Here is a 13,671-nt window from a genome sequence, read left to right on the forward strand (position 1 = left end):
TAGTGTCAATGGTTCCCCTTTAATCCTTATTTTTTTTTTAAGTTTGCTTTTTTCTTTCATGAACACACTCAGAGGAAGGTGATCCCAAGCATCCCACGTCCTTAAAAATCAGACAATCCTGGATCAGGTCACCGCTCTCGTTCTGCAAATCACATTATTCCCAAATCTTTTCCAATTCTGTAGCACGTGGGGGGCCTTCCCAGGGATTCTGGCTCCTCCCATGGTAGTTTAAGCACCTAATTCGAGTTAAAACGAATCAAGTAAAAAGTAGAAAAAGTTTCTCATATAAAAAACAAATTATACAACGTAAAAAAAAAAACCTGTCTCATAAAAATACAGACTATACAGAGAAGAGTAGCAAAGAAATTCCCAGGGAAAATTCCAAGCTGCCTGGAGTACATAGTGGTGCTTCTGCAAAATCAGTCTTTGGGGTTTTTAGAGAAGAGAACCACAGCTTAACAAGGACTGAATGTACAGGAGTATATACAGGAATTATATATACACAGTGATTATGCAAAGGAATTTGTCTGCAAGTTTAGGATTATCCTTCCCTGATTTTGGACATCCATGAGAAATCCAATGTACCTCCCGCTTCGGGCACTTCAGTAGGGGTTTTTGAGGGGATGAAAGGTCCTGTGTAACTTTTCTCCCTGTTTTTCCCTGATGTAAATGAAAATCTTTTCCAGGTAGCGATCCTGGAGCGAACAACTCAACCTGGTTTCTTCCAGTGTTCCCATCTTTTAGGGGAGGCTCAAAGGAGGCGGCAGTGGTGGCATTCCCTGCGGGTGAAGCCCGGAGATATCGGGATCCACAGCTCCTGGAAGTCTTGGAAGTGGTTTATATCCAAAATTTCATTCACATTCCTTGAGAAGATCCAGCCCAACCTTTCCTCTGAGTGATGATGCTTCGCATCCTCCTTCCTGAATCCCAGCGAGATCCCAGAGGAGCGGAATGGCTGGATGGGGCAGCTCCCACTGCAGGTCCTTCCAGCTCAGCACTGAGCTGAGAAACCTGAGGGAAGGAAAACACACAAACACACGGGGGTTATCTGAGCCCTGGAAGTCACTGCAGTATTCCAGGTGAATTAAAACTGCATTACAAAATATCCCAGATGAATAATAAATGTATTAAAACCCCCCGAGGCAGCGCAAGGCTGGGGCACAGACAGGTTTGGGAGGGACAGCTCTCCACCCTTTACAGCCAGCTTGTTTTTAGGGAGAATTAGGCATGGAATTAGGTTGGGAAAGACCTCTAAGAACATCAGGGCCAACCAGCACTGCCAAGACCACCACCAACCCGTGTCCCCAAGTGCCACATCCACAGGGCTTTTAAATCCCTCCAGGGATGAGGAGTTGACCCTGTCCCAGGGCTTCACAACCCTTTCCATGAAGACATTTTTCCTAATATCCAACCTAAGCCTCCCCTGGCACAACCTGAGGCCATTTTCTGTTGTCCTAGTTAAGGAATTAAAAAAGAACAAGGTTTTGCTGTTGTAGAAAAAAACAACATTTAGTTTTTGAGGACAATTCCCCTTGGCTGGTTCATGGAATTATGGAATGGTCTGGGTTGGAAGGGACCTTAAAGGTCAGCAAATTCCAACAGTTCTCAGAACTGTCCAACAGGGACAGTTCTCAGAACTGCTAAGTCATCAGTCAGGGAAAGGTGTTAATTAAAATACACAAAAACAGAAGAATACATAAGAACAAATAAAAATACATAAGAATAAAGACTCAAACATCTCCTGTTGGGACTTCCAGAGAAGACCAAGAATTGGTTTGGGTGTATAACACTGACCTGCTTGGCCAGGACAGCCAGGTCATGCTGAGAGTGCTGTCAACACAGTCAGTGCAGAAATATTCTTCATTTTATAAGAGATTGTAATTTCTTTTTCATTTTTTATTTATTTTGATTTTTGAAGGGAACGATAAAAACGCCACGAAAAAGAAAATCACTCTGATAAAGGGAGACAATTTTGACCTACACAGTCAACCATGCACCGGGGATTTGGTGAATTCTCTGATGGAAGTTCTTAAAACACAGCTGAGATGGGATTCAACAAACAGGGATGGGATTCAACAAACCCAGAGGGAGATACCTTGCAGCATTAGCTCCAGCTCATAGGATCCTTTGTCACCCAGACTCCTCTGCAGAGCTTCTGCAGTGCCATTGCTTTGTTGCCTGTCCCTCCACTTCCTCAGCACCAGGAATTTTTGCATGTTGACTTCGTCCTCCATGCCCTGGATCTCCTCGATGTCCTTCATCTCCATCTCGAGGCACTCGATGGCGATTTCCTTCCACTGCCGCCCCAACTGCTTTGCGACCGCCATCAGCTGCTGGTCCGTCAGGATTTTTGTTCCAATTCCATCTGAAAAGACATGGACATTCTTCCTAATATCCAACCTAAACCTTCCCTGGCACAACTTTCCTCTCCTCCCGTCCCTTGTTCCCTGGGAGCAGAGCCCGACCCCCCCCAGCTCCCCCCTCCTGTCAGGGGGTTGCAGAGCCAGAAGGTCCCCCCTGAGCCTCCTTTGCTCCAGGCTGAGCCCCCCCAGCTCCCTCAGCTGCTCCTGCTGCTCCAGCCCCTTCCCAGCTCTGTTCCCTTCCCAGGACATGCTCCAGTCCCTCAATGTCCTTGTCATGAGGGGCCCAGAACTGCCCCCAGGACTCGAGGTGGGGCCTCCTCAGGGAAAAAAAATCACTTCTGTGGTCCTGCTGCCTCAAGTATTCCTGATCCCAGCCAGGTGCCATCGGCCTCCTTGCCCACCTGGCATGGGGATGGGCATGTTCATGTTCAGCCATTGTAGACCCCCACACCCGGGTCCTCTTCCCACAGGCAGCTTTCCAACTGCTCTTCCCCAAGCCTAGAGCATTCCAGGCAGTGATTTGTGGAAGTCTTTAAATAAGTGAGTTCAGTTACACAGGATCACAGGATGTGCTGAGTTGGGAGGGACCCACAAGGATCACCCAGTCCAACCCTCAGCCCTGCACAGGTCCATCCCCAAGTCACCCCCTGTGTCCCAGAGGATCAGCCAAACCCTCCTGGAGCTCTGGCAGCCTTGGGGCTGTGCCCACTGCCCTGGGGAGCCTGGGCAGTGCCCAACCAGCCTCTGGGGGAAGAACCTTTTCCTGAGATCCAACCTGAGCCTGCCCTGACACAGCTCCAGCCATTCCCTGGGTGCTGTCCCTGGTCCCACAGAGCAGAGCTCAGTCCCTGCCCCTCCTCTGCCCTTCCCAAAGAAGTTGGAACTGCAGTGAGGTCTCCCCTCAGTCTCACAGAACACAAAAAAACCCACACACGTTATTTTAAAGGACACAGAGGCTGTACCTGCAGTGCCACCAGTCTTTTGCTTTTTGCTACAAAGTCCCCCTTCTTCCAAAATGCTGAGGGCTGGTTTCCTTTTTTTGACACCTGCGAAGGAAGCAAGAGGTGAAGTCACTTGTGTCACATCTCCTGAGCTACAGGAGCAAGGGAAGGGCACAGAGAACAAGCCACCCCAACCCCAACATCCCAAATTCACTTACTGCCTGTGCTTCTCTTCTGCTCATTTTTGTTCTGATCATAATGGATCCAGTCCCCTGGAAAGAGTTGGCAGAGGAATCAAAAGGTGAGGGACGAATTCCCAGTTTTTATGCCCAACTTTCAACGATTCTCAGGCACAAACCAAAGCTGTTGGGTGGATTCCAACCCCTGAGAGGAGGTTTTATATAATGAGATTTTTTTCCCCTTTTATTCAACGTGCTGCAGCATGTCAAAATAGGCAACAGAACTGTATGTTACAGTGCAATAATTTGCAAAGTTATATTATATATAACGGAATAATTTATTATAATATGCAGTAATATGCAGGGGGGTTGGAAGTAGATGGTCTTTAAGGTCCCTTCCAAATCATTCCATGATTTCCTGAAGCCCAAAGACTCACGTTCTCGGAGTTTTGCTTTCCAGACAGTTGCATCAGAGTCCAGCTCAACCAGAGACAAGGTGAACTCATCAGGTTTCTCCACATACACTTCAATGTAACTCTTCAGTTTCAAGAGTGATCCATCAACAAATTCAATTTCCTACACAACATAAATGTTTTAAAAATCAATATTTACCCAAAACATAAACTAAAGAGGAGGCAATTGGGACAGAGCCCAGCTCCAATCCTCTCAAAGTTCTGCTGCTGGAGCATCAGGATTTCATCCAAAATTTTAGGGCTCTAAGAGGCAAATAGAATGTGAAAAATGGCCTTAATGCCAGTGCAGGAATGTACAGGAAAAGACTTTTTGGGCCATATTTCTATGAAGCTGCAATGCAGGAAGTGAGGGTCGTTTAAGGGACTTACCTCAGGAGTTATTTCAGCTTCTGGCTCACAAACCAATCTGTACCTCTTTCCATTCTGCAGTAATTTTTGGCACACAGGGGGCTTGTCAATCTTAACAAATTTCTTATTTGAATGTTTGACAGCTTTTGAGATGTCCTAAAATTTAAAAATACGGTTTCGAGGTTACTCATTTCAGCAAAGAAATTAACATTTCAAACCTGTGTTCATGGGGGGTGAAATGAGATAAAAGAGTTGGCAATCCCAAATAAAAGGAAGGTTATTTGTCCCTGTCCTCACTGTATCAGGGTAAAATAAACTCATGTTCCTGACACACTCCCTGCCCAGCTAGATCTGAACTATCAGTACAACACCAACTTCCTAATTATTTTTCCATTGCAAGGAATTCTGTAAAGCAGTAATTTTATCCTGGTTTAGTTCCACGTCCCCTCTTTTCTCTCTGCTCTGTACTTCTCATTTCTGATGTGATCTTTGGCAGCAGGAAAAATTGGAGGTACGTGGATGAATGCATTGTCAGCTGCCTTCCCAAATTCCCAGGTACTTTTCAGTGGGAATGTATAAACTTGTAGAGGTCTTGGATGGCCTCTGGCAAAGCAAATAGATTTGTCTTAATGGTCAAATTGTCTCCATGGCAGATCACACTTTTGTTGCTGCCCTGCCATGTCATCTGTAGGTACTTTTAGGTGATTTATATAAAACAAATGTGAAAAGCACAGCAGTGGAGAAGGTTATGAGGGGCTCCCTGAAAATCCTCTGGGTTAGCAGACATTTCTGTCAGTACCAGATACTGCAGAGGTTCATTAGTGGAATTTGGGAGAAGAGCTGAAGCAGGCAAGTTGGCCAATATAATCACTGAAATATCATGCACCTTGGCCAGTATAATTACTTAAATACCACGCCCTAACTTGGCACATCTCAGCATGGAAGTCCCATTATGGAGAGATGGATATCTTTGCACGTAAACACTGAGGTGAGAGAAGGGCATCCCTTGGAATCCCCATTCTTGGAAGTGTCCCAGGCCGGGTTGGACAGGGCAATCAGCTCTAGTGGAAGGTGTCCCTGCCCACGGGGGACCAAAACCAAAGCATTCCATGATCCCACCCCCCACCCTGCCCACCCCCAGCCCCACGGTGTGTCTGTATTGTCCCACCCGACACGCGCCGCACCTTTATGAAGGACTCGTTGTTAATTAGTGGGATTTGGGAGAAGAGCTGAAGCAGGCAAGTTGGCCAATATAATCACTGAAATATCATGCACCTTGGCCAGTATAATTAAATGCCATGCCCTAACTTGGCACATCTCAGCATGGAAGTCCCATTATGGAGAGATGGATATCGTTGCATATAAACACTGAGGTGAGAGAAGGGCATCCCTTGGAATCCCCACCCCTGGAAGTGTCCCAGGCCGGGTTGGACAGGGCAGCCAGCTCTAGTGGAAGGTGTCCCTGCCCACGGGGGACCAAAACCAAAGCATTCCATGATCCCACCCCCAGCCCCGTGGTGTGTCCGTACCGTCCCACCCGACACGCGCCGCACCTTTATGAAGGAGTCGTTGTTTGTGGCCACGTAGACCCGGAAGGACAGGGAGGGATGTTCATCCACGGCTTTGTAGAGGATGACAGCCCCGTGGTACTGCACAGGCTCCTGGCTCTGGATGAGGGGCCCCACGGGCGACAGGGAGCTCACCACCCACCTCACGTGCGAGGCCGAGTAGGCGGCCGAGGGCTCGATGGCCGCGCCCTCGCCCTTGACGTGCAGCACCTTGAAGGCCATTCCGGCACCATGATCTGGGGGACAACGGGGCTGCTCAGCACCTCCCGCTGCAGGAACAGCCCCATCCCACCTCCCACTCCCCCCGGGCACTCACCCCCGAGGCACAGGGAGTGCGGGAACTGGATGGAGGTGAGGGCGGGGGCCGAGTCGCAGCGCACGTCGAAGAGGGGCCCGCCCACGATCCACGGCTTCGCCACCAGGCTGGCGTACTTGCTCCAGGACAACAGGGAGTAGGTGATCTTCACACAGCCCGTCACCTCGAAGATCAAGCCCGTGAGGCTGCACTGGTAGGTCCCCTCTGCGTCCAGCTGCAGCCTGGGGCGGGCAGAGACACGTGTCAGCTTGGCTGCCGCCACCAAAAAACCCCCTGGAAATGTGGGTTGTGAGGGATAACGGAGAAGCTCCCTCCCCAGCACTTTATCTGAACAGCACAGGAGCCACAACAATGTTTTTGTCTCCTGTCTCTGTGTTTTAGCTGCCATGGGACAGTTAAACGCTGGCAGGGCCCGGCCAGTGTAGGCAAAGTAGCTCTAAATGAGCATTTTGCATAATATTTGCTGCCCGAGGCAGCTGCTGCCACACAAAAGGCTCAGACTCGATGTCAGAGCCAACATTGCACGTGGACAACTTCAACATCCAACGTGGAGAACACCAAAGGATACGTGGACACCAACATCCCACGCTGAGGACAATTCCAAGGCAGAGAGAGGGAGAATGAGGCTGGGATCCATGGAAAAATGCAAGGTCACTGCTAATAGGGAGGATGAAGCAGGGCAAGATCCCTCATGTGTGTTCAGACTAAAATGAGCACATAAAAATGTGCCTGATGTTAATTACTGCAGCAAGATGAGGCAGGAAACCCTCCCAAGAGTTTTCTTGGACCAGGATCTGGAGACAACACAGGCAGTTGCTCTAAACTGCTTATTTTTAAAGATTTGGGGATATCTTTCACTATATCTCCAAATGCATTTGTGCAGCAAATTACCATTTTCCCACCTAAACCAAAGACTGAAGCATCTTGGTGAGAACAATGTAAATTTATACCCAATATATTAAAAAGAAATCCATACACAAATTGTCCTCCAGCAAGTCTCCTTGGGGTCACTTCCTCCTTCTGGTCCTATAAATAAATATAAAAAAAATACATCTTTAAAAAAGGCGGTGAGAGAGAGGAATTACAAGTTGCAAATTATCTCATGCAAAATATATGAGTTGGTTTTTTTTTCTTCTAAACCTACATTTTCATTTCTGCAATGCTCACAGGGTGGCAGGCAGTTCTCTCCTAGTGGGAAAAGAGGAAGATGAGCTCATTAAAAGCAAAGTAATTAAACAGTCAGGCAAAAAAAAACCCCAAAACCCTCAGGAGATCTGTTCCTACCTGATTCATTGCAGCTTGGTGGAGATTCCTTCTCCTCCTGTTCTTCATCTAGAAAAAAGAAGTTTGCAGCAAATACCTCAGTCTCCAGCAGGTTTTTTTTCCTCAATTTAATTTGCTTAAATTCATAACATTTAAAGGAGAACATTCCTCATTCCCCCAGGACAACCCCCCCCCAGTTTAATTTGCTTAAATTCATAAAGCCTTAAGGAAAACATTGCCGAGGCTGAGTCCTTGCAGGCTTTGCACAGCTTGGGAATGAAGCTGATCATTAGGATACAACTTTTGCCAAAAGCTCAGAAGTTGCCCAAACTACTGGAAATTTTCACAGCAGTTAAAAAAAAAATATTCATCCCCAGGATGAGCCTCGTTGTGCCAAGGACAAAGTTCAACCGGGCGGCACGGAAACCACACCAGCCTTCCCAGGGAGCAGGGAAAATACAGAGCCAAATATGCTGCCTGCAGTGTGTTTGTGCCTAAAGTGATTTGGAAGTGCCTGGATCCTCCTTGGTAATTCCCAAATGACTGAATGGAAGAGGAGCTGACACCTCAGGCTCAGAGCCTGGAGGGGGGATTTTGGAGAAGGCGGGTGGTGGAGCCGCTGTGCTGAGTGTGAGGATGGGCTGCTTCCCATCCCAACATCCCAAGGAGAGGGACCCTGGAGGGAGGCTGTCCCAGAGGCATCCCAGGAGCAACACCCTCTGGAGAGGCAGAGAAGGTCTTGCTGCAGGAACAGCCTTGGCAAACATCAACCAACACTGCCAGGCGCTGGCTGCTTCCCAAGGCGTTGCTATTCCAGTCCCTGGAGCTGCAGCAGGGATTGGAATCACAACAGGAACACCCACTGCACATGGAAGCTCATGCCCCCTGTGCCCCCCCTTCCTGGGGAAGCTCTCCAGCAATCCCAAGGCGTGGAGGTGATGGCAGGGCCAGCTCTAAATCCCTCCTGCCATCCCACATCACCCCTCCTGCATCACTTATCCCGGCTGGCTTCCTCATGCTGGGCAGGACAAATACAAAGGACACAATAAAACCACGCTCCCTGACCTTCCTCCACCCCACTCCTCCACATCTGACGAGGGAAAACATTGTAATTATTTAACTCAAGGCTGATAGTCTTGCACAAAACCAGAATAAACTGCCGGAGGCACAACCTGTGGAAGTGCAAACCCCACCAAATTTTCATCCACAGCTTCCTTTAATTCTTTTCCTGTCCATCCTGTTTTGCCAGCTTTGCTGCCAAGTTTTAAGGCAGTTTATGGCCTCGTGGTGTTTAGACAACTGTTGTGCTGCAAAAACAACTGTGGGGTTGTGTCTGGGAGGTGAAGGAAACACGAGCTGCTGCTCTTTGATCATTGATTCGAAATCACTGGCTCCCAAAAATATCACTGGAAAAGCCATCACTGGGTTAACATTCTACACTAACTGGTAGACTATTCCTAGGAAAAGCAGCTGGTTTAAACTGAACATCAGTTTCCAGAGGGAGATAACAGGTAAATCACAATGTTATGCTCACCTGACTCCTCCTCTGAGCTGCTGCTGGAGCTGCTTTCCGAACTGGCCTCTCCTTAACAAATTAACACCCCATTAGGCACGGGTGGAATGAATCCAAGGATACATCCAGAGGTTTGGATACATCAGGTGAGTCAGCAGGTTACATAATATAACAGAGCAGAAAAAATACTGAGGCAGAGAAGAGCACCAGAGCATCAAATCCCAGCAGCGTGGAAAACTTCGGGGTCACCCAGGCCCTTCTAAAGGGTACCTGTGGTGTTCAACATATTCAATGTTAATGCTTTATACAACCTGGGATTGTTTTGGAGCTTCACCCATGGCACATCCCAGTTAAATTAGGGTTTTCCACGGCACATACATAGGTGGGAGAAGCCTTGGTGGGAGCTGTGTGTCCCACCAGGGACGTGACTCGTGCGGATGCACCGAATGTGGCTTTAAGAAATTATTCTTATAAATGCAAGTTGAAGAGAAACCAGCATTGGAAAGTAAGGGACATGCTTTGGGATGTGCTTTGTGGGGAAATTTGGGATGCAGGGCCGGCCACACCACCCCAAGGGTGAGGACAGCCCTGAGCCCCATGTGTGCTCACCTGTCAGGTGCTCCTCGGTGGAGCCCTCTCCCTCTCCCTCTGTGCCACTGGATGTCACCTCTGCAAGGGAAAAGCAGTCAGGGAATACAAGTCTGAAAAAGATTTAACCCCTTCTCTTGGCAATTTTGTACTCAGCAGCTCAGAGAAAGGGAATAAATAGCAAAGGATTTTAAAAATCAGGATGAACAATCAAAACTGATCCACAGACTAAGGTTTTACAGGGAGGTTTTTAAAGCCGGTGGTTATAAAATTGCCCTTTCCATTCCAAAGGAAAATTCCTGTACCTTTTTCATCTGAAGAGAGGGCCTCGGCTCTGCTGGAAGACAAAAGGAGACACACATGAGTGGAGCTGCCAATCCTTTCCCACGCTTCCACAGGAGCAGCATTCACCCACCTCCCGCCCCCTGGCATCGCTCCCAGGCTCTGGCCAGGGACTTGCAGGCTGGGAGGTAACTTAGGACGGGGGGCTGGTGATTAAATATTCATTTTCTCCAACATCCTCCCCTGCCCTGGCTCTGTCCTGGCCCTTTCGGGGCTGCCTGGCTCTGCTGTGTGTGATTCCCACTGGCCCCTTTTTCCAAAGCCCAGCCCTCCGTGCCAGGCGCCCTTTGGATTTGGCAGCGATCCAACCAATCCCCAGCGAGGCACAAAGCTCAGATAAACACGGTGGCTGGGATGTGGCAGAGGATCCAACAGCCCCACTTGTGGCCTGGGGCAAATTCAGACCAACCTTCAGCCTCCACTCACCCTTAACAAGGGAAAATCTGCTGAGTTTATCATTTATGGACAAAGATCCGGTTTGGAAACCTTTCCCTGGAGCTCCACAACATCCGTCATGCAGCTCCACCAAAGCTGTGCTGAGGGAGGGAACGGCCCTGGGTGCAGACACCATAAAGCAGCAGGTGACATCCAGCCCTCCTGCACTTTGGAGGCACCAGCAATATTCCAATGGGAAGGTGGAACAGCAGCCCTACACATGCAGGCAGGGAAAAAGCAACTATCCCTTTGCTTTTTGGTGTCCCACAGTGCCACCCTGGTGATGGTGAAGCCAAGATGTGGGAGTCACTGTTCAGCAGCTCAACCCAGGAGGCTGATTTTGGCCATCCCAGGAGGCTGATTTTGGCCATCCCAGGCTGTCACTGCATCCACCACCTGCCTGCTCCAGGTCCCAGCTCCCAGGGTGCACATGGAATGAGTGGGCACCACCACAGGGATCAGAGCCCTGGCTGCTGCCACGCTGGGGCACTCAAACACAAAACTGAGAAACAAATGAATAGGTGGTAATTATAGAGGCAGGAAAATCGACCCCTAATGATTGGATTGCTGAGGAAATAAAGGAAGAGATGCAAGTTGGGAGGTCCTGGGTGCAGCACAGCAGAGGGGGTGCTCCATGCTGGAGCTGGAAGTCGGTGGGTCAAGGGCAGGAAGAACTGGGAAAGGGTTTCCCCCCCCGCAGGAAATTACACAACAGCGTTTGTGCTTCCAAACTGTATCTTAAAAAAAATAAAAAATAAAATTATACATATCAGCAATATTTGGACAAGGCCTGGATATTCCCCAGGCACGGCACACGAGCCAAGAGCTGTTTGTGCAACCCTTCAACCCTTCCACCAAGTGCTGGCTTGCTAAATTAGGTTTGCTTAAATCACGTTTGGCTTCTAACCCCTTGCAGCTGCATTTCCCGCCTCCCGAGCTGCCAAACGCGCTCCGGAGGGCAGGGAGAAAACAAGAGAGAAAGGGAAGAAAAAAAAAACCACAACCAAGCAAACCAAACGCACGTTGTCCAGGCAATAACTGTCCACGGCAATAACTGCTAATATGTTAATATTAACTGCGGCAGAGAAAAACACGCTGCCGCCCCTGCCCTTCCCTGCCGGAGGATCCCGGTGGGAGAGGGGGTTCCCAACGCCCGCTGGAGCGTGAGGAGATAAACACGAAGATAAACACGATCGCTGCTCGCGGCGCAGCTGCCTCGGGTTGCGGCATTAACGGGAGCGGGACCCCGGGGGGCTCATCTTCTCCAGCTTCATCCCTGCTCCCGGCTCCTTCCCGGCCCTTTCGGGGCCGCCTGGCTCTGCCGCACGTGAGTCCCACCGGCACAAGCCCCCGGCCCTTTCTGCCCAACTCCAGGGCTCGAGGTGGGGCAGAGGGACCCCGGGGTCGGGGGGGGCTCGGGGGGCAGAGGGACCGCGGGGTCAGGAGGGGCTCGGGGCGGAGCGGGGCCGGGGCAGAGGCTGCCGGGGGGGCGGCGGGGGCTCGGGGCGGGGCGGCAGCGCCGCTGGCTCGCTCGGCGCTTTTGTCTGCCCGAGGAAGAGGATGCGGAGCGCGGCCCGCGGCGACGCGGAAAGGCGGGGACCGCCCCCCTCCCCGCTGCAGGTGCACGGCCGGGCACCAAACCCGCCCGTGGGTGTGGGTTTTTGGGAGGGGAAGGACCTCCCGTGCTCGCTGCGGGATGGGGGGGACGAGCGGTGATGGGGAGGGGGGAGGAGGGCGGAGCTTGGGATGGAGGAAACAGAGGGATGCGGAGGGATGCAGGTGGTTTGGGGGATGGGAACGGGGCGGCGAGGATGCTGGGGGATGGGAGGGATGCTGGGGGCACGGGGAGGGGCAGGGAGGACCTTGGGAGGGCTGGGGGTGCAGGGGCGCATCGGGAAGGGCTGGGAGGACATCGAGAAGGGCAAGGGGTGCAGGGGGGCACCGGGAGGGCGCAGGAGGGCACGGAGAGGATGCAGGGGGGCATCGGAAGGATGCAGGGGGGACAAGAGCGGTTGGAGTGGCCGGGAGATGGCGGAGGGTCCCGGGGATGGCGGGGAGGGCCGCGGGAGGATGCGCGGGGCCGGGTGAGGCCGGGCGGAGGGTCAGCCGGGTCCCCAGGGCCCCCCAGCCCCGCTCACCTGTCGGGCTCCTGCCCGCGCTCGGACATCGCGGTGCTGATCCCGCCGCTAATCCCGCCGCGGGACCGCCTGGGAAGCGCCGCCTCCTCGGGAGGAGGGGCGGGAGCGCAGAGGACACGCCCCGGACACGCCCCCGGAGCGCCTTCCCGGCCCCTCCGAACCCGTTTTTGGGGGGGTACTGGGTGCACTGGTGCGCTCACGTGCTCCGGAGATACTACAGAGATACACGGGCTTGTATGTACACGGCACTTACACACCCCCCTCCCTCAGGACGGGTGCAGATATGTATGGTGTCACTTCATAAATATATATATTTATATATATTTTCACGTCATATGTTATATTAGATATATATACACGTCATATTCTGCACATATTATATATTAGGAGTACTGTATATACCTACTAGATCATCATGGAATAATAGAATTGGGTTGGGTAAGGATCTTAAAGCCCATCCAGTGCCACCCCCTGCCATGGGCAGGGACACCTTCCACCAGCCCAGGTTGCTCCAAGCCCCGTCCAACCTGGCCTTGGACACTTCCAGGGATCCAGGGGCAGCCACAGCTTCTCTGGGCAACCTGTGCCAGGGCCTCCCCACCCTCCCAGCCAAGAATTCCTTCCCAATATCCCATCTAACCCTGCCCTCTGGCAGCAGGTTGTGCCCCAGCTCAGGCACATGGGCTGGCACTGCCACCAGTTTCCTGGCTGATGCCACGCAGGGACCCAAGCACTGAACACCGGTGAGGAAAGAGCTGCCTGTGCCACTCCCATTGCCCTTTGCTGACCCTGAGGGCAGGCAGGGCACTGCCACCCTGATGTCACCTCATCCTCTGCCTGCAGGAAACACTGTGGGCAGCTCCACACACTGCCAGGGAGTTCAGGGAGGGAAAATGCCACGTGCTGCCCTCACAGTTGGCACGTCAGGATCTGCCCTGAGACGCTGGCAGAGCTGCTTAGGAAAAAAAAAAAGAGAAGTGAAAATAAGATAAAGATAAAAACCAGCCCAAACCTGCAGCAGCACATTGGCATTCTTTTTTTTTTTTTTTTTCTTTTCAAACAAAAAGAATGAAAGCTTCTCAGGTATTTTGGTAGTAAAGTGTTCCTGGAGCACCTCAGGTGCCCACAGAAGTTCACTAAACCCTGGAGAGCCAGCAGTGGGTGAGAGGATGGCACCCAAGTCACCTCTGCAGGGCAGTCCAGT

General features: G+C 51.2%; 1 protein-coding gene across 3 annotated transcripts; it reads right to left on the reverse strand.

The window, feature by feature from the left end:
* CARD8 (caspase recruitment domain family member 8) lies at window positions 1–12,558 on the reverse strand. Of its 3 annotated transcripts, none has more exons than XM_064665750.1 (15): window positions 12,468–12,558; window positions 9,858–9,889; window positions 9,574–9,633; window positions 8,986–9,036; window positions 7,473–7,520; window positions 7,333–7,376; window positions 7,165–7,214; window positions 6,189–6,409; window positions 5,858–6,108; window positions 4,326–4,460; window positions 3,921–4,059; window positions 3,523–3,576; window positions 3,326–3,409; window positions 2,096–2,365; window positions 1–1,011 (listed from the first exon to the last, which is right to left on the reverse strand). In XM_064665750.1, exons 1-15 carry the CDS (start codon window positions 12,494–12,496, stop codon window positions 992–994), a joined length of 1,488 nt encoding a protein of 495 aa, XP_064521820.1. In that variant the 5' UTR covers window positions 12,497–12,558; the 3' UTR covers window positions 1–991. The 3 variants fall into 3 exon arrangements, with proteins under 3 accessions (XP_064521820.1, XP_064521821.1, XP_064521819.1); XM_064665751.1 differs by having other exon boundaries at window positions 9,858–9,886; window positions 12,468–12,553; XM_064665749.1 differs by lacking the exon at window positions 12,468–12,558 and having other exon boundaries at window positions 9,858–10,609.
* Window positions 12,559–13,671: the final 1,113 nt, after the last annotated feature.

Source organism: Pseudopipra pipra, chromosome 10 (genome assembly GCF_036250125.1).
Source record: "Pseudopipra pipra isolate bDixPip1 chromosome 10, bDixPip1.hap1, whole genome shotgun sequence".
NCBI lineage: Eukaryota > Metazoa > Chordata > Aves > Passeriformes > Pipridae > Pseudopipra > Pseudopipra pipra.